Source organism: Pomacea canaliculata, linkage group LG9 (assembly GCF_003073045.1).
Source record: "Pomacea canaliculata isolate SZHN2017 linkage group LG9, ASM307304v1, whole genome shotgun sequence".
NCBI lineage: Eukaryota > Metazoa > Mollusca > Gastropoda > Architaenioglossa > Ampullariidae > Pomacea > Pomacea canaliculata.
Window position 1 is genome coordinate 13489175 of NC_037598.1, and position 20124 is coordinate 13509298.

The 20124-nt window shown below is 38.1% G+C and overlaps 2 protein-coding genes across 6 annotated transcripts; one reads left to right on the forward strand and one right to left on the reverse strand.

Annotated features, from left to right (window-relative positions):
* Window positions 1-91: 91 nt before the first annotated feature.
* LOC112572156 (lipoxygenase homology domain-containing protein 1-like) lies at window positions 92-11432 on the reverse strand. Of its 5 annotated transcripts, none has more exons than XM_025251712.1 (6): window positions 11272-11432; window positions 10153-10253; window positions 9310-9560; window positions 8638-8761; window positions 722-772; window positions 92-275 (listed from the first exon to the last, which is right to left on the reverse strand). In XM_025251712.1, exons 1-5 carry the CDS (start codon window positions 11397-11399, stop codon window positions 759-761), a joined length of 618 nt encoding a protein of 205 aa, XP_025107497.1. In that variant the 5' UTR covers window positions 11400-11432; the 3' UTR covers window positions 92-275; window positions 722-758. The 5 variants fall into 5 exon arrangements, 4 of the variants coding, with proteins under 4 accessions (XP_025107497.1, XP_025107498.1, XP_025107499.1 ...); XM_025251711.1 differs by lacking the exons at window positions 92-275; window positions 722-772 and adding exons at window positions 7581-7766; window positions 8190-8240 and having other exon boundaries at window positions 11272-11414; XM_025251713.1 differs by lacking the exons at window positions 8638-8761; window positions 9310-9560; window positions 10153-10253; window positions 11272-11432 and adding exons at window positions 1092-1215; window positions 1796-2052; window positions 2639-2789.
* Window positions 11433-11797: 365 nt separating this feature from the next.
* LOC112572155 lies at window positions 11798-18222 on the forward strand. Its single transcript, XM_025251710.1, has 5 exons — window positions 11798-11882; window positions 13377-13595; window positions 13956-14147; window positions 14395-14523; window positions 17775-18222. Exons 1-5 carry the CDS (start codon window positions 11819-11821, stop codon window positions 17861-17863), a joined length of 693 nt encoding a protein of 230 aa, XP_025107495.1. The 5' UTR covers window positions 11798-11818; the 3' UTR covers window positions 17864-18222.
* The last annotated feature ends 1902 nt before the right edge of the window (window positions 18223-20124 follow it).

The window sequence follows — 20124 nt, forward strand, 5'->3', positions numbered from 1 at the left end:
CCGTGGCTGTTTATGCTTTGCCGTCTGATCGTTTTAAGTTTTACAGTAAAAACTTGTTTTCACACTCCACTGAAAAACTCGTAAGGCAAAATTCATGCATGAACAGACGTTCTTTATTATGACATGCCAGAACGTTCTACAAATAAAAGCAATTTCAGCAAGTATTTGAGTCCTGGATGCCTTCAAAGTTTAGACGGCGAAAAAAAATTTCAGTTTGCAGTACTGTAGGTTGACCTCAGGAAATCTGCTCCAAAGCCACGTTACTTCTCTCCATCCTTTGAACACAATATAATTATATATAATCACATCACACACGAAACAAACAGACAATCGATTAAAATAGCTCAGAAAGCGATTTTTAACAATCTTTTAGCAACATTTTTATAATACCGAGCGGAAGACTGAAAATGGCATCAATGTTTACTTCAAGATAAGGACAAGCGCAAACACACACATGAACACCATTCTCCATCTCTCACTCACACACACATACACGCAGATATCTACAGGCGTTCAGCTTAAAATGAAATGCTATTTTTCATTTCTTCTACAAAGTCAACTTTACTTTCGATCAGATATTACAAGTTGTAGTACTCTAACCGCTAACGCTTTTCATGCAATTCGACTTTCAAACATTTAGAACAATCTTGCTCCACAGCTCTTTGTGTAATTAGAATGTCTAGAGGTGTCCTAGATGATAAAGTAATGATTGGAAGTGTACCTTGTCATCCGCTGTCTACCATTGCCACGTTGATCCATCACGGCAGAGGACCTGTAGTAGGAGACAAAAGATACATGTATGTCAAATGATACATTGTCAGATATGACTTCACATGCTGTAGATGACAAACCAAACCACTCATCTTATATGGGATCTGTGTAGAAATCACTGAGAGAAATACTCCCTAGTGCATTTTTTCCTAGTAAAACCATTTTTTGAAACTTCATTCAAGAGCTAAATAGATGATAAAAAGAATCCGAGCTATCTTGTAAAACAAAAAAACTTTGTTTACAACCGATGCCTGGCCTTAATGTTTGTGTTTTGATTTGCGTGGCATTTCTCTGACAATCAGTAGACAGGATACACTTACCGGCGCTACACGGTGGAGTGCGCTGTATTACAAAGTTGACATTCCTCTCTTCTTCTTGTGTTGGGACCCAGTCGTTGACAATAAACTTGCGATAATTTTTCATCATAACACGTTTCACCTTCACCTAGTTAGACAACAATATAAAAACAACAATTTGTGGTCAGCACTTTTAGAATACATTACTTACAGCAGCCACTAATTTAAAACATCTAAACACCTATTTATACAATAATATACAAAGCTCAACGACCTATGTATAACAAACTTGTAGACAACGGTGGGTTTCCGTCAATGGCAATCCTTTTTTTTCCCTTGGTGTTCAGCATCTTGTCGTAGAATATACTTTGAGAAACATCTCCCTGTAAATCGCTCGAGAGTCCCAAACACAATCTGCAGCTCGCAGACGACATTGCACAAAGGAAGAACAACACAAACTTGCACTTTCGCAATTTTGTTTTGAACTCTTTCTGCATTCTGATAGTTTGCTCTAGGGAACAGTTTAACTGTTGTTTTATTTCTTATCCATAATCTTCACTTTCAAGATGTTTTATGACATCTACAGCATTCTTTAAGCCATTTGCGTACATTCATTTCTGGATGTTTATAAATGAACTGGAATCTTAAATGAGAACAACTCAGTACATATGAGTATGATGACTACTTAAAAGCTGCATAAGGGTTTAGTGTCAAAAATGTTTATTTACCCATCGCAGATACCAGCCAGGGGAATAGCCACTGTTATCGTGATAGATTCTGATTTCGCAGACGTCCTTGAATGTACCCAGTCTTAGGAGGGAGAATCTGTTAGTATCACCTCGCTCAAAGTCGTTCACCGCAATTACGTCTAATTCTACAGGCACGGAGTTTTGTCCATTAGCGTCAATCACGATGATGTACACACGGGCGTTAGTATCAGCGTGCTCTTTATCCCCTGTTTTTGTAATTACAGTCCAATCATTTCCTAGAAGACATTATTAATATTGTTATCATCATCATCATCATCATAATCATCATCATCATCATCATCATCATCATCATTATATATTATTATATCGATCGTTTCGCTGCTCTAAAGTAGGCCGAATGTGTTGTATATTCGACTAAACATTAACAGAGCACACAAAGAAGATGTTGGACATATCGCGGCCTTCCGCTAATACATTTATATTTATTCTTAAAGGTCTTTTTAATTTTACCACACTGATAGCAGATCAAAACCTTATTAATCCTAAAGAAGAAGCACCTGCCTCCTCTTTTATAAACTTATGAAGAGTTTGTAGGCTGACAGAATGTCAAAACATATCTGGGTCCCACAGGCGTGTTAACAGTTCCTTCACAGCAGATGTATATGTCGTTGTCCACACTAAGTGTCAGACCAGCTTAGCCAGTCTGCTACAGACGACTTCTTTTAAACAAGGAGGATACCTGGTACATATATTTTATGTGGCTGGCGTTTAAATCTTAGGATTACAACTCCTTAAAATTAGAATACACCATGTTATATGTATGTATTATCACTTATTTTAATTATTGATTATTTTACCTACCTTCTCTCCATCTAGCATCATTGACACCCAAACCTACAAGAAGCCAGAACACAGATGCAATTTTCCACATGGTAACGGCTTGAATCAAGAAGCTCCAACTAAAACGAATGTGTTTACATTTATCTAACACAGACGACGTTCAAACATCTGTGACGACAGTTTCAAGCTTTCGCAGTCAAGCGATGCCATCGATTCAAATCTCACATGCGCGTGGAAACACAGACAGACACACAAACACATCCACCGTTAGGACCAGGCTTGTCACTGTTCTTTGCTGTCATCTCTCATCGTCCACTCAGTTTGGGAGGCACGTATAATAATAATAATAATAATAATAATAATAATATAATATAATAATAATAATAATAATAATAATAATAATAATAATAATAATAATAATAATAATAATAATAATAATAATAATAATGTGGAATTTGTAGAGCGCATACTTGCGCTTTCAGGAGCATGCTCTTAGAAGTGTGAAACTGGGCGATAATTGTTCAACACACTCACATCAAGCGTGCATTTCTTAAGAAGTGGCTTCACCAGCACATTGTTAAAGAAAGATAGGAAAACACCTGATCACAAGGTCACATTCACAATGTTTGTGAAGGCAGGAAATAAAATATCTAAGCAGTCAACAAGAAGAATTGTGGGTAATTGGGTCTAACTGGCAAGTTGTTAGCTTGTCTTTCAGCAAAATTGCCTTTATATCAGCACCAGAGACTGGTCGAAATTCAGCCAGAGAGCATCCCAGAAGAATATCACAAGAGATGATGGCAGGCACCGATGTCAGTCCAAGGATGATCGAATGTCCGAAGTCTTGCTAGCAAACTAATCGGGACCTACCGACGTTTGTGCATAATAACATCAACATAAGCAGGAACTTCATTATACTTAAGCAGAATCAGTATTCAGTGAGTCAATATCTTCTGAATGATACAATACTGATAGTTAAGATGGAACTCCGCACTCAACGTTAAAACATTCAGCGTTCGTCACATGCTGTTCCCTCCATCCCTCACCCTCTTCCACTACACGGGTGACGTAGTGACCAGACTGTCCGGTACAAATAGCTGGCAAAAAGCAGCCTCGCCCCGGAACATGTCCTGCTTGTTCTTTGCTGTCATCTCTCATCATCCAATCGGTTTGGGAGGCGTGTGTCCTTTAATAATAATAATAATGTTAAAACATTTATGTGATGAATGAGGCCACTTCCTGTGGATTTGGAACAGTTATACTTTGTGTGCTTGCGTTATATTACTGATGTACTTAGGTACAGCGTTTTGTAATGGTTCACGAGGGAACTGTCTTTTTTGCCTTTCTCTAGCAAAACTGATGTACAGTGGAACCTTGTTAACGAACATAATCCGTTCTGGACAGTTGTTCTTTATCCGAAACAGTTTTTCCTATAAGAAATAAAGGAAGTATATTTAATTGGTTCCCAGCCCCTGTTGACTCGCTGTGTACAACTCTGACGTATGTGGGAGTGGCCTTGACCTGTGCATGCTGATTATTGTGGGTGTGTATCTTGAGAATGGAAAGCATGGGTTACTTTGAATTCGGCAAGTCTTATCTTGAACTTATCATTATCTCTTATCATGAGACATTATTCCATCTTTTGTTTTTTACTTTCATGTCAATCTTTTCAAAGTTAACGTACAAACAAATAACTGAAGAACTTACAGAAGATCTTCGTAAGGATGTTTTCTACATCTTAAAACTTAAAGTCCTCTTACAAGCACCACACCACAATGAAAGGAGTGATTGCAGTCATCCCTAAAGGTGCTGCATGTTTTGTTGAAATATTTGAGAAATGTGGCATTCTACAACACATTGAACAAGGAGATGTTTTGCTTGTGGACAAAGGGTTTAAAGTGTAGGATTTGCTTTTGTCGAGACCGGCTACTATAAAAATTTCACTGCATTTCTAGGTAAGCGAGCTAGCCTGTCTGCAGAAGAGGAGATGGATACAAGGAGGGTAGCCAAGGCACGAATTCATGTAGAACGCTTTAATGAAAGACTGAACAAGTTCATGCTTCTCAGTAGAACTATCCCCCTAAGCCTCAGTTGTGTTGCCTCCCAAATGGTGTTTCTTGGAGGCCGTTTGGTAAATTTTCAGAGTAGCTTATGTATTTAAAAGCAAGTGAAATGCTAATGTACCACATAGATTGGTCAAAGATAGAAATGTGGGAGTATTTTTACCAAAAACAGACTATAAAGAATTTTTGGTGTTAAACGGATGGTCTAGATCGTGACGTCATCTGTGGAAAGCGCCATTAAAAGGTTCATGTAGACCTTCAAACTCCAAACCATATGGTATATAGCGAGAGCAAGAGATACCCTCTATATATCAATAGCACAATTCGAGCTGTAAAATACTGGTTAAAATTAAACACCATGGACAGGTCAAAATTCCCGAACCAAGCTTATAAATACCGTGGGCAAAGACAATGGAAGATACCCTGCACCACTATGGATTTAGACACGTGTGCGAACAAGGTAGGGTAGGAGATGCCAGACCTTTCATCTTACTACTCAAACAAAACTGAACGACAACTCTGTACAAAAATGGTCAGACAAAATCCACACGAGTGATAGATAAGTACTCAACCTACAGACAGTTTAAAAAGGAATTTGTGCCAGAAAGATATCCTTCAGTATTAACCATAAAAAAAGTTCAGAAATACTCTGATACGATTTAGACAAGGAATTAGCGAAATAAATATCAATAACAGATATTCTGACACTTTGATCAAAAATTACCCATTTGCCAAGACAAAACGGAAGATGAAGAACATTTTCTGCTACATTGTCAAACCTATGTGGATATCAGGACCAAGTACACAGCCCTGATAAACAATGGATACCAGCAGACGACATTGGCTGTGTGGCTGACTAGAGGGGAAACATACGACATCAGAAATGTCGCCATGTTTATTTTGGATGCTTTCAAGAGGCGCAACGAGAAGGTTGAAAATACTGGACAAACAACATGAAGCAAAGTGGTTGGACTCACAGGACTGGTCAACATGTACAACTGGCTGGGGCTGATGGCCTAATATTGTGTGTGTGTGTGAGAGAGAGAGAGAGAGAAAGAGAGGGAGAGAGAGCGCATGGGCGAAAATGTGGGTGTGGAAAATGAGAGAGAGAGAGGGCAAATGAAGAATGGTTGGTAGGAGTGCAAGTGTGAGCGATTGAAACGATACAAAATATATTCCTGCATTCCAGGTAATTTACATATTCTACTTGTGTATATTCTACTGCCGAGGACCAACTGTACATCGTGCCCTGCATTGAAAGGGTCGTCGACCCATCAAATAAATTCAACCAATCATTACCTTGTGTTTTTCTGCGTGGGGTAGGCCCCGGTGTTCATGTGTTTGCGTGTACGTATAAGTGTATTTCCTCAATATATTTTCCTTTCTTTCTCATATTTATCTATATTTTCATTAAACTTCTTATTTGCACCGTTCATTTCGTCTTTGTTGTGGTCTACGTTCATCAAAGGTTCGCTAGGTACTCGTGTCCGCCTGTGGCTGAGCGAGTGTGTGTGTTCGTGTGACTGTGTGTGTGTGTTTGTGTGACTGTGTGTGTGTTTGTCAGCGTGCATGAGGTAACGCTTCGTGTGACACGCGACAAAACTCTTAAAGGACAGCCAATGTTTGACCATTATATCTTTCTTATTTCGAGGCAGTCATTAAAATTTTCCTTTTATGTCGATAATGGAATATTGCAATGTTCAAATAAACGACTTATTTATATCTTAATGCACCAACCTACTTGACGACATCTGACCTAAGTAATTATATTATTGGTTCAGCTCAAGTCAACTTGCATTTTTGGCATAGTATGTAACCATTGCATTGATAATTACGTTCACTTTTGATCACATAAAACAGCCTGTGGCACTGCAAACTTTGACTGGTATCTGGAATTCAACAACATTATGTACCAAGATTTACCTGGAGCTTCTCTGACATTTAGTAGATACGTGTCACGGACCAGGTGACAGAATTAGGAGAATGAATGAAGAGTGTATATTAGCTGTGGGTTAAGAAATTGAAATATTATTTTGAAAGAATAATTTGATTTGATAATAGACAATATAATTATTGTTTTTTTCAGTAGTAGTAGTACTAGAAGAAGACATGCCTACATATAGAAACAATCGTTGGTATACAGTTTTACCCGTACCTCGCTTCTTGTGCGTTTTTTAGTTTTTAACATTTAATTTAAACGTTCTATGAAGATTAGCATCTGCTTTCTTGTTAAGATACTTATTTAAATTTCCCCTATTTTACCTAAGCTATTATTTGCTTTTTGGTTTCTCGTTTGTCTGATTTATTTTGGTCAGGTTTTTTTTCACTGGCTTGGTTTTACAAATTCATTTAATTGCTTATTTGCTTTTTTAGTTTTGTGGTGTTGGTGTTGGTGTTGTTGTTGTTGTTGTTGTTGTTGTTGTTGTTGTTGTTGTTGTTGTTTGTTGTTGTTGTTGTTGTTGTTGTTGTTGTTGTTGTTTCGGGGGGTTGTTTTTTGCCGTGGCTGTATGTGCTTTTCGAATTGTCTGATCGTTTTAAGACACCCGGTCCACGCCTTCTCAACCCAGCGATCCCGTGGTATCGAGGTCCAGCTCAACAGCTCAGTACCGCTGACCTATTGTAAGACCACCATGCTCTCACATTCTGTGACTTGATTAAGTTATAAAATTTAATGAAAAGACACTATTTAGCTGTTGTACAGCTGATTTGACTATCTCTTCTAAGAAATCTCCTCTGACTGATCGTAAAAACAAACAAAAAAACCCATTGTATATAGAAGCACTTACACTTCAAATACAGATGACAATGAAATGCAATATATAACAAGTATATGTTATTGGTATCATGATTATTGTGTTAATTTTGTTTTCACACTCCTCTGAAAAACTCGAAAGCCAAAATTAATAGAAGAAAAGACAGTCTTTATTATGACATGCCAGCATGTTTCTACAAAAACAAGCAATTAAAGGAAGTGTTTGAGTCCTGGATGCATCCAAAGATTCGATAGCGAAAACAAAATTTAAATTTCCAGTACTGTAAGTTGACCTCAGGAAATCTGCTCCAAAGCCACGTTACTTCTCTCCATCCTTTGAACATAATATCATTATATATAATCACATCACACCCGAAACAAACAGACAATCGATTAAAATAGTTCAGAAAGAGATTTTTAAAAATAACACCCAGCAAAAGACGGAAAATGGCATCAATGTCTACTTCAAAATAAAGACACGCACACACACATGCACATCATTCTCCATCTCTCTCACTCTGTCTCTCACTCACACTCATCTACAGGCATTCAGCTCAATATAAAATCCTATTTCTCATTTCTTCTACAAAGTCAACTTCACTTTCGATCAGATATTACAATTTGTAGTACTGTAACTGCTAACGCTCTTCATGCAATTCGACTTTCAAACATTTAGAACAATCTTGCTCCACAGCTCTTTGTGTAATTAGAATGTCTAGAGGTGTCCTAGATGATAAAGTAATGATTGGAAGTGTACCTTGTCATCCACTGTCTACCCTTGCCACATTGATCCATCACGGCAGAGGACCTGTAGTTGGAGACAAAAGATACATGTATGTCAAGTGATACATTGTCAGATATGACTTCACATGCTGTTGAAGACAAACCAAACCACTCTTCTTATATGGGGTCTGTTTAGAAATCACTGAGAGAAGGACTCCCTAGTGCATTTTTTCCTAGTAAAACCATTTTTGGAAACTTCATTCAAGGGCTACATAGATGATAAAAAAAATCCGAGCTATCCTGTGAAACAAGAAAAATTTTTATACAACTGATACCTGGCCTTAAGAAAAAGACCTCCAGGATATGCACGAAATGTTGCAATGCCCATTCCTAAGACCTGTGGTGAACTATATGTTTGTGTTTTGATTTGTGTGGTATTTCTCTGACAATCAGTAAACAATCAGTAGACAAGACACACTTACCTGCGCTACACGGTGGAGTACGCTGTATTACAAAGTTGATATTCCTCTCTTCTTGTTCTGTTGGGACCCAGTCCCTGATAATAAACTTCCGGGATTTTTGCATTTTATGATATTTCACCTTCACCTAGTTAGACAACAATATCAAAACAACAATTTGTGGTCAGCACGTTTAGAAAGCATATTCCTTACAGCAGCCACTAATTTAAAACATCTAAACACCTATTTATACAATAAAATACAAAGCGCCACGAGCTCTGTACAAAAACTTGTAGACAACGGTGGGTTACAGTGCTGTTGAGCATCTTAGTGCATATATAATTTGAGAAACATCTCCTCCCTGTAAATTGCTCGAGAGTCCCAAACACAATCTGCAGTTCGCAGTCGACAATGCACACAGGGAGAACAACACAAACTTGCACTTTAGCAATTTTATCTTAAACTTTTTCTGCATTCTGATGGGAACAGTTTAACTGTTGTTTTATCTCTTATCCATAACCTTCACTTTCAAGATGTTTTTATGACATCTACAGCATTCTTTAAGCCATTTGCGTACATTCATTTCTGGAAGTTCATAAGTGAACTAGAATCTTAAATGAGAGCAATTCTGTACATATGGGAATGATGACTACCTAAAAGCTGTAAAAGGGTTTAGTGTCAAAAATGTTTATTTACCCATTCCAGATACCAGGCAGGGGAATAGCCACTGTTATCGTGATAGATCCTGATATTGCATACGTCATTGAATGTACCCCGGTGTTTGAAGTAGAAGGTGTTAGTATCACCTCGCTCAAAGTCGTTCACAAAAAAGTCGTCTAATAATATAGGCTTGGAGTTTTTTCCATTAGCCCAAATCAAGATGATGTACACATTGGCGTTAGTATCAGCGTGCTCTTTATCCCCTGTTTTTGTCGATATCTCCCAATCTGTTATTAGAATACATTATTAATATTGCTATCATCATCATCATCATCATTATCATCATCATCTTCATCATCATCATCATTATTATATATTATTATATCGATCATATCGCTGCTCTAAAGTAGGCCGAATGTGTTGTATATTCTACTAAACATTAACAGAGCACACAAAGAAGATGTGGGACATATCTCGGCCTTGCGCTAATACATTTATATTTATTCTTAAAGGTCTTTTTAATTTTACCAGACTGATAGCAGATCAAAACCTTATTAATCCTAAAGAAGAAGCACCTGCCTCCTCTTTTATAAACTTATGAAGAGTTCGTAGGCTGACAGAATGTCAAAACATGTCTGGGTCCCACAGGCGTGTTAACAGTTCCTTCACAGCAGATGTATATGTCGTTGTCCACACTAAGTGTCAGACCAGCTTAGCCCGTCTGCTACAGACGACTTCTTTTAAACAAGGAGGATACCTGGTACAAATATTTTATGTGGCTGGCGTTTAAATCTGAGGATTACAACTCCTTCAAATTAGACTACACCATGTTATATGTATTTATTATCACTTATTTTAATTATTGATTATTTTACTTACCTCCTTTAAATAAGTGAACATCATTGACACCCAAACATACAAGAAGCCAGAACACAGATGCAATTTTCCACATGGTAACGGCTTGAATCAAGAAGCTCCAACTGAAACGAATCTGTTTACATTTATCTAACACAGACGACGTTCAAACATCTGTGACGACAGTTTCAAACTTTCGCAGTCAAGCGATACCATCGATTCAAATCTCACATGCGCGTGGAAACACAGACAGACAGACACACAAACACATCCACCGCTAGGACCAGGCTTGTCACTGTTCTTTGCTGTCATCTCTCATGGTCCTGTCAGTTTGGGAGGCCTGTGTCCAATAATAATGGTAATGCGGAATTTGTAAAGTACATACTCACACACCTTAGGAGCATGCTCTTAGCGCGTAAGAACAAGAACTAAACATGGCAGCATACGAGGGACAGGAAAACAAACAACATATGAGCTTTAAAATGATAAAAAAAACAGTACTAACAAACAATAAAATCAAATACAGAAAACACAAAGAGGTTCAAGTAACAAAAACAGGAACTGAGAATACCATGATATTGCTAAAGAAAGACGATCAAGAAAAAGTGTGAAAAAGCTGTAGTATGATGTGAAAGGATGTCAGGAGCAATGTTTACGGAAGATGTGTGTATTCAGTGTAGTGAGACTCAGCCCGTGGAGTGAAGTACAGCTGCGTATCACCAGCATGTGATTGATGATAAATGTTGGGAGACTGGATTCAAGATGAAAGTGGCTTTATATACACAATAAACACAACTGGGCCGAGTACTTGGCCTCGAGGGACGCCACAACAAAGTAAAGGAGGTCGAGATGTTTGTTCATCAACAAACACAGTCTGCGTCCTATCAGTGAGATAGGAGTTGAAAAACAATAGTGCAGGTCTAGAAATCCCGTGCAGGGTGTGTAGTCTATGAAGGAACAGAGAGTGGTTCATAGTGTCAAATGTAATAGAAAGGTTCAGTAGAGTTAAGACAGAAACATCACTACTGTCAAAGGTAGATAATATGTCGGTAGTCACTTTCATTAAAGAAGTTTCAGTATGAAAAGATGGTACTTTGATGGTCATACCCCAACAAACCTTGGATTAACTGCATTCATACTGACTTTAATGATTTGAAGCCCTTCTGGTGGGTGGACCTTGGACAGGAGTTTACCCTACATGTAGATGATCCAGTACAGTTAGGGTTGTCCCACATAGCACGAGAGTAGTCAGGCCGAGACAGGAAGTACATTAAGGTCCCTGACGTGTCCTGGTTCCAACACAGTCTAAGGACACAATATGTGACATCACACTACCCACTGGTTAATTTAGCAACATGGTAGACAAGCTTCTTACTCTAACTTGAGCAAGTCTAAACTAACAGACAAGTTGTCATACAAGTCATCTTTTTTCAAAAATTCTATTACTCTATGAAGATTAAAAAATTATTGTGTAGTCGCAAAGATTACTGCACTTCCGTTTAGTACACATCTGAACTTACTTGAGTTCTCATTAACATCCGATGCATTTCGTAAGAGCCGGATGGTGTTGTGAGTCTCACCATTGCAAGTGTCGCCGCGTCCTGCCAGACATGTTGTCCACAGTCTCCAACAAGGAAGGTCACACACAGTCCACCATTCGGAGCTCACAACAGGCTGCGGCAACATCAACATGTTCAAGCTGTGCTTGTATGCAAACATTATTCTTGTGTGTGTCGGCATGCAGGCGCATAGGAGTGAGTAGAGTATTTTTACATTTTATGTGTATCTCGCAATTATATATATATATTCATTAGTAGTTTTTTGTTATCAAAGTTTTCGCATACGTCACTCGTATCAATAGAACAAAATTATAATAATTTATGGGAATGTGTTTCTGGATGCTACATCATGGCTACACTGCACCAACTTAGTTCAGGCTAAATTCTAACCGTAATTTTAGTGTTAATAAAAACATGCATCAAGTTTTTTAATCCATAGAAGATTCATGCTTACACCACAAAGTCACCCTAGTCACGCCTTGCCAACCTCCCTTACGTCAAAACATCCGACTACCGAAAGCTACAATTTTTAGTGGAAAATTCTCCTTGGGAACTTCCGTCCACTTCCATGCAACAACAAAGAGGAATGGACTGATTTGGCGCTAAGCTATGGTAGGGTGTTAGCGAGGGTAGGTAAGTCCGGCTACAATATTAAGAAACGGATTATTATTGTCACTGGTAGAATAGCAATGAGCATTTACAAAGTAGTGATAGATATAAAACGTAATGGGAGAATAATTTTCATTTTAACTGTAGTTTTTCAGGTTGTTATTGCGCTGTGCGTGTCAATATTAGCAGTAACAAAAATATAAAAAATTAACAACGCTGCAATATTTCTAACTACAATAATAATGCTTTGTTTCTAATGTTAAAAGAAATAATATTTGTAGTTATTCATAGATTGCTGCATGATTACTAGCTCCACAGATGACACAGCATCACGTAGTGGCCGCAGTTTCTAGTCTAGGATGTCTCCATGTATTAACAGGCTTCACGCGTGTTCTTGCATCAGTGGCAGACATCAAGTTTGTTTACCGCCCACAGATGTGTGTTTGTGATCTCTAGTCAACATTGTTTGTAGTTACAGTCGTCATGCTTCACGTGCACGTCACTCACACACTCAGGGTAAGAGATGTGATGTCACCACTTCCCAGTTCCGTCCTGTGTACGACATCGACGTCAGCAATCAGCTCCACCAGGTCCTGTCAGTAACTGATAACACAGAGCCACATCATCCCAGACTTTCATTCCAGCAAAAGAAAAAAGTACTGGATGCTAGTTGTTAGTCTTCTGTTTCGTGCAAGATTGCAGTCAAGTTTTTTAGGCACTTGGTTTCGAATCCGGAGTTTGTTTATCAGTCTCAGCAAGAAGAGTCGACTTCTCGAAACCGCACGGCAGGATGAAGACTGTCAAGAACTTACACATCCTGTACTTGATAGGAAATCTGATGTTGCTGCACCAGATCCATATTTACCCTCATCATCATCTCCCGACAGTGCGAAATCGGCTTTAGGCGGAAGCACTTTTCCATCCCAAATCAACAACAACAATAAAATAAACAAATATTAATGCCTCCTTTTACTCTTAAGTGAACTCTTGTTTCTTGTTTTAGCAATGATCTAAAGAAATGTTCAGTTGAAAATATTTGTTTATATTTCTAATCTCTGAACAATAATTTGCTCTTTTCAGAAAACGTTGCGCTAAACAAACCGTGTGGCAGCAGCTCTCGACATAGTGAATCAGAAAGTTGCTCAGGAGCTGTAAATGGAAATGATGGTACTTTTTATGATCCCAGCGAACCTTGGATTAACTGCATTCATACTGACTTTAATGATTTGAAGCCCTTCTGGTGGGTGGACCTGGGACAGGAGTTTACCCTGAACACCATCACGATCTATGGACGAGCAAGTAAGAATGCTGTCCACCACATATAACAACAGTTAAAACTGGTTGTCACCAAGCATTTTGCAAGTACAAAATAGGGATTTTACATTTAAAAGCTAACAGTTTCAATTTTTATTTGTGATCATGTTTAAACTTCTCACTTTAGTTTATGTGACTTCAGCAAACCAGCATCTTCCTTGTATTAATTTAATCGTCGTCATTGCATCATCGTTGTAGTCATAAGCCTCAGAGTCATCATAAAAAAATTCTCTATGATCATAATTAGCCATTATCATCTTATAAAACTTGTAGACTGAAGTGAAACAACCAATAAACCTGCTGCACTGAGCATGCCACAAGACTATGTTCACTATTTGTTTGCAGGTTTTATAAAAAGAATGAAATGCGTGAACGTATCCGTTGATGGGAAAGTCATCAAAAGATTCGATGATCTGAGTGGTTGGACCAATGATACATATGACATCAGAGCAGCCATCAAGGGGCGAGTGATCAACATCACCAAAGACTGCGATAGCGAGGGCACTATGCTGAACATCTGTGAGGTGCAGGTGTGGGGTGCGTGTATCTCAATATTTTATATAATTACCTCGAGATATATTTCAAAAGAACTTGAAAAGCAAGATTAAAACTTCCTTGTCCTAAAATAAAATTATGCAGAATACAATTGATTTTTTTAAATCTTAACCAGCTATTAGTGACTATTTCATGAATTTGAATATGAATGGGTGTACATGTCGATGATATTAAAGAAAACAAAATAATTGCTTTTTTCTGGCACACCATGTCCCTCACCCTGGTGTAGTTTGTAACGACGGTTGGTATGGAAACTGTTCCATGACCTGTGGTCCCTGTGCTGATGGCTCTGTCTGTGACAAGATCAACGGCAAATGTGCCAACTGTAAAATGGGTTTCCAGCCACCCCATTGCAAAGGTAGATAAAAGTTGTCTCATTCATAAAATAATGTGTGAAATTATCCTATTCAATTTAATTTCTTATTTTAAGTTTCAAATTTCATCAGACAACTAGAGTAGCTGATGACTTATTTATCTCTACTAAACTAAACCCCAAACCGACAAGTGCTTTACACATAGAACTTTATTTATGCATCTAAATACTAAATGCATCTAGTATACCCACTGTGCTTTGCTGTTATTGTAAAGATATTGTGTGTGTGTATGAGTTGCATATGAACTCGATATTTCTTTCATTATACTATACTCACTGGGCTTTGCTGTTGTTGTGGAGAGCTTTTGTGTGTTTTTGTGTAAAACTGATCAGTCGCGCACGTCATTTCAATAAAATAACTATTATAAACACACTTTTATTTGAAATGTACTTAAAAGTGTCAAATACATTTTCTTTACGTATTTAATTCATGTAACTTAAAATGCAAAAATGTGTGAGGAGCAATCATGGAAATATTATAAAATATAATAACAATCCCAAACGCGCAAAATTCGGCCAACCGTGGGCCAAGCTTGGGGAAAGCTTGTAACATTCGTTTACTCAGTGCCAAGCATTCCCCAAGCAAACTGCGATCGGAAGATTAGCAAAGCCGCTTCCTTGGCCGCCAACGTTGAGCCAGTCTCGCGGACATGAATATTCATGACTATCAAGTTCGCTAAAAATAGATTTACAAGGTGCTTATTTTTAATTATAATGACTTTTTAGATTGTTAAATAACTTAAACATATATTTTATTTTTATGGTTATTAGAGTCGCAAAAAATATAAAGTAATTATCATTTGTAAAGCGCCATGGGCTTGCTCATAGGGCTGGGATATGGCGCTATAAAAATAACCTTTATGATGATTATCATCATTATCATCATCATTATCATCATCATCATTATCATCATTTTTATAAGTAGTGGTAATAGAGACATTAAGATCAAAACAAAATTGAAGACAATGTCATGACAGAACATAATCAAGAGACTTATATGTTGCAAAAATGTTTTTAACTTAATGCTCTATTTTCTGTTGCTTTTTTTTCTCTTTCATTTATGGATTTGTCACGTAATTTTTTACTATGTTCATCAGTCCATTTTAAATGAAATGTTATCATCTTAAATACACTTTATAGAAATGAATTAACTTTTTTAAGCCAGGAAAAGCATTTAATAAGACTTTTCAAAACTAATTCTCAAGTTTTATTAGTATTCTTCTATAGCAAAATGTCTCTAGCTTCTTGTTTTCTTGATATAACAGGACTATTCATTTCAAAAAATGTACATTATCGAGATCCTAGAATATGGACAGAAGTCAGCAGCTATTGTGCCTGATTAATGGCTGGTGTCAGGCAGCATAAATAAGTATTTTTCGTCTGGCTCTGGTGGGGATTCAACATGGGTTAAAACCCGTAGGAAGCCGAGGCTGAATAGGGACAGGCCTGACGAGAGGGGGGGACAGGGGGTCTGGTGTACCCGGGCCCGTGGCTGTCAAGGGGGCCCGGCCTTGGTCAGTGGATTTTTTTCTTCTTTTTCTCCTTTTCTTTTTCTTTTAAAGAAAGGTCTAAGGACAGAACACCCAAGCGTTACACATGCAGAAGTTGAGTTTGAGCGTAGATATTGAGATTCGAATTGTAAACATACATTATATACTGGGAAAATAATTTACGATTACAACTACAAGGGGCCCGGAGAGGTCTGTCCCGGGGCCCGGGCTGGCTCTCGGCGGCCCTGAATAGGGATGTTTAGTCCTATCAAAAGGACATGTAAGTAACTTTGTTGTCTACGTTTGTGCTAATGTGACTGCCCCTTCTTAAAAGGTAAGTTTAAAATTTTTAATTTCAATCAATAAATCAATCAATCTTTATTGTCTGTACCAGGCATATAATCCGGTACAGAAATTTTTCTTTTGCTCACAAAACAATTTATATATAGGAACATAAAATATATATATATAAACATACACACCCATGTAACGAATTTTAACACGCACGCACACCCCTCACACTTCATCCAGTATATCAACTAATCTAGTCATTAAGCCATACAAACTATGCTTCCTCTGTGTCATGCTGTTCACATTACAAACGAAGAATCCATTGTCTCCCTTTCCACTCAAGAGAACAGAAATATTTCTACTCTAAACTACTTTTTGTCTCCCTTGCCTGGTTATCTTTACAGCCTGAATTCTACTTACAGTGTAATAAAGCAAAGTAAAATTAATATATACATATGTTCGTGGGTCAGAGTCCGACAGAGGATAAATCCATGACAAAAATTTTTTTTTTTAAACTTTTAAGAGAGAGAGAGAGAAGTCTGATGCCAGCATCCACCGTAATTCCAGCTCCAACAGTTTGTATTAAAGTTGTGATTAAAAAGCTCGTACCTGAATCTAACATCATTGCATCTCAGGACAAAGGCTACCATGTGAGTTATAATAGAGGCTACTATTTGAGTTATACCTGTCATGAGTAAATACAGACTTACACTGACACAGGGGAGGCTGCCAGTCTGTCTGACACTGACATGTCCCGTCAGTCTTGTTACATGTGTTGTTACATCCTTCACCACAGGTGTTTTGACAGTCGTTAGACACGTTGTAGTGACCGTCCATGCAATCTGGTTTCAACATCACAAAATATTAATTACTTCAAAATCTAGGACTGTATGTGTGTGTCACAAATTCGTTAATTTATTAGTCATATGCTTTTATATCTAATTGTAGATACTTGTGAAAAACATCATTGTTACATGCTTTAGTGTCGTTTTAAATGGCTTTACAGTTTGACAACTTTGTGCACAAACAAATTTGTTCTTACATTTACACAGAGGAGGATGCCATCCTGGTCGACACTGACATGTCCCGTCAGTCTTGTTACACGTGTCATGACATCCTCTACCACAGGTGTTTTGACAGTCGTTAGACATGTTGTAGTGACCGTCTGAGCAGTCTGTGAACAAAAAAAGTGTTAGCAAACGATCATGACCAATTATATATTTTTAAAATGTATGTACAATTGTTTGTTAGTGTTTTTGTATGCACGCGTGTATGAGTAAACATACTTGTGTGCGTCGGTGGGCTCATTTTTTTTCAACAGAAACCAGTATTCCACATTCATCTTTTTTACCAAGAAAGACCTACCGAACTGTCTATAAGAATGTGAATACTTTTTTTCTCTACGCAATAACAGCTATCAGACGAGATGTTTAGGTTCTAACGTATTCTTTTCAGAGTCGAAAAGAGTGAGCGAGAGACAGAGAGAAGGCGTCAAAAAGGAAGTTCGCAAGACAGAGAGGAAGAGTAGGGGGCGTCAGAGGTGACAGTAAGAAAGAAAGACAGAAAGAACAAAAGACAAGATGGAAATAGTAGCAGAGAAGTACTATCTTTACTCCGGACCTACCTTGGTAGGAAGAACCTCGCCATCCATTGCGACAGTGACAGTTTCCGTTGACAGGATTGCACAATCCTTTGTCACAGCCACGTCCACAGGTGAGAAAGCAGTCTATACCCCAGTATCCCTGTGAGCACTCTGTCATTATACAAGATATTTACATATTGGTCTTCAGCAAGAAATAAGTCGATTTAATTATTTTAATTGGAATCTTCTATCTGCAACAGTAAGTTGTCTTGGTACAACCAGCTGTAATCTCACAAAAATATTTCAATTTATTGCCAAAGAACAGAGAATTATAAGCTTTGTGTAGTCGAAGTTGTGCAAATTCACTCACCACACTTCTTCACAAAGCTGACAAATAGTGATTTTCCTGTTTTCAATGTATTTATCATGTCATATTAATCTCCTTTATTCTCACTGATAAGAGAAAATACTTCCTGACTTGTGAAATACCTCTCTGTCTTTCTCTCTTTCTGACAAGATCTCTCTATATCTGTAACGATTTAGGAGGAGTGTGTTAAATGTGTATTCGAGCGCGTGTGAACATCTACATGTAAACCACGCTCGCCAAACTCTTCCACCTTTTCCAGCAAAAAGGCCCGGCCAACAATTAACACATTTAATGTTTAGGAAAGTAAATAGTGACGAAATGTGAATGAAACAAAGAAAAATAGCACTACCCCCTCAACAGTCATTGGTATACAGTTTTACCCGTACCTCGCTTCTTGAGCATTTTTTACTTTTTAACATTTAATTTACACTTTCTATGAAGATTAGCATCTGCTTTCTTGTTAAGATGACAAATGTCAATCTCCACCACTACTACACCTAAGCACCAATCGAGGTGCAAATGGTGGGAAAAAGAACGGTGACCTAAATTTTAATGAGAATTTTCCTTTGTCAAAGAGCGGGCGACTTTCAATAGAAACGAAAGATGTGACAAGTCTATGTGTTGGTCACTTAAATGTGCAGTCAGTCTGCAACAAGGCTGTGGACATTCATGATTTAGTGTTGGATAGTGACTTTGATGTATTTTTCTTGTCAGAGACATGGTTAAAAGAGATAGGTGATGAATCAGTAATCAAAGATCTTACGCCACAGGGTACAAAATCCCAGGAGTGGTAGGAGTAGGGGTGGAGTTGGAGTTTTATTTAAAGTACATTTGAAATTTACAGTGTTGAAGAGACAAACACAGTACAGGTCCTTTGAGTACATAACAGCAAGACTGACATTAGCCAAGCAGACATTAGAGATCATTTGTTTGTATAGACCTCCTCCATCTAAGAAGGATCAGCTTTCCGATTCTCTGTTTCATGAGGACTTTACTCTGCTGCTGGACAGTTTTCTCACAAAGGAGAAGATTCTTATTTTGGGGGATGTAAATTTTCACTTTGATAGACCTCAAGATAGTGATGTGAAGCGGTTGACTGAGGCTTTGGATAGCCGTGGTCTTTGTCAGCTGATTGATAAACCAACTCATAGACTTGGACACATTCTTGACTGGGTTATCACTCGTGCGCCATCAGAGTCACTGGTCAAGTCAGCTGTCGAGGATTTTTTTGATTTCAGACCATTTTGTGCAGTCCTTGGTGACTGATCTTTCTCGACCAAGGCGTAGAAAGACATCTGTTTTGTGTAGAAATTTGAAGAAGGTTGACCTGAACGCTTTCAGAGAAGACCTCTTTAGTCAAAGTTGTTATTAGATCCTCCCACAGATGTTGATGAGTTAGCAGAGTTATATAATCAGACTTTACTAGAGCTGCTTGATAAGCATGCGCCTGCAGTCAGCAAAATTGTTGTGGATAGACCAGATTGTGCGTGGTTTTGTGAGGGGGTGAGTGAAGCCAAGAAACAGAGACGGTTGGCAGAGAAAAAGTGGAGGAGGACCAAACTTGAGATTGACAGACAGCTGTATAAGTTAGCCAGAAATAAATATGTTTGTGCTGTAAAAAAGGCTAAATCGCTATTCGTGCAAGAGCAGCTAGAGGCTGCGAGTGGAAATCCCAGAAAGATTTTTGACATTGTGAACAGCTTGTTGGGTAAGAACGGAACTAGTCCGGTTCTTCCTGAGGTGGATGTCAAGACAGCTGCTGATCAGCTGTCTTCCTTCTTTGTTCATAAGATACATAAAATTAGTGCTGGACTTGAGAGTGCAGCTTGTGAGTTGCCAGAGTGTGAGGAAGATTA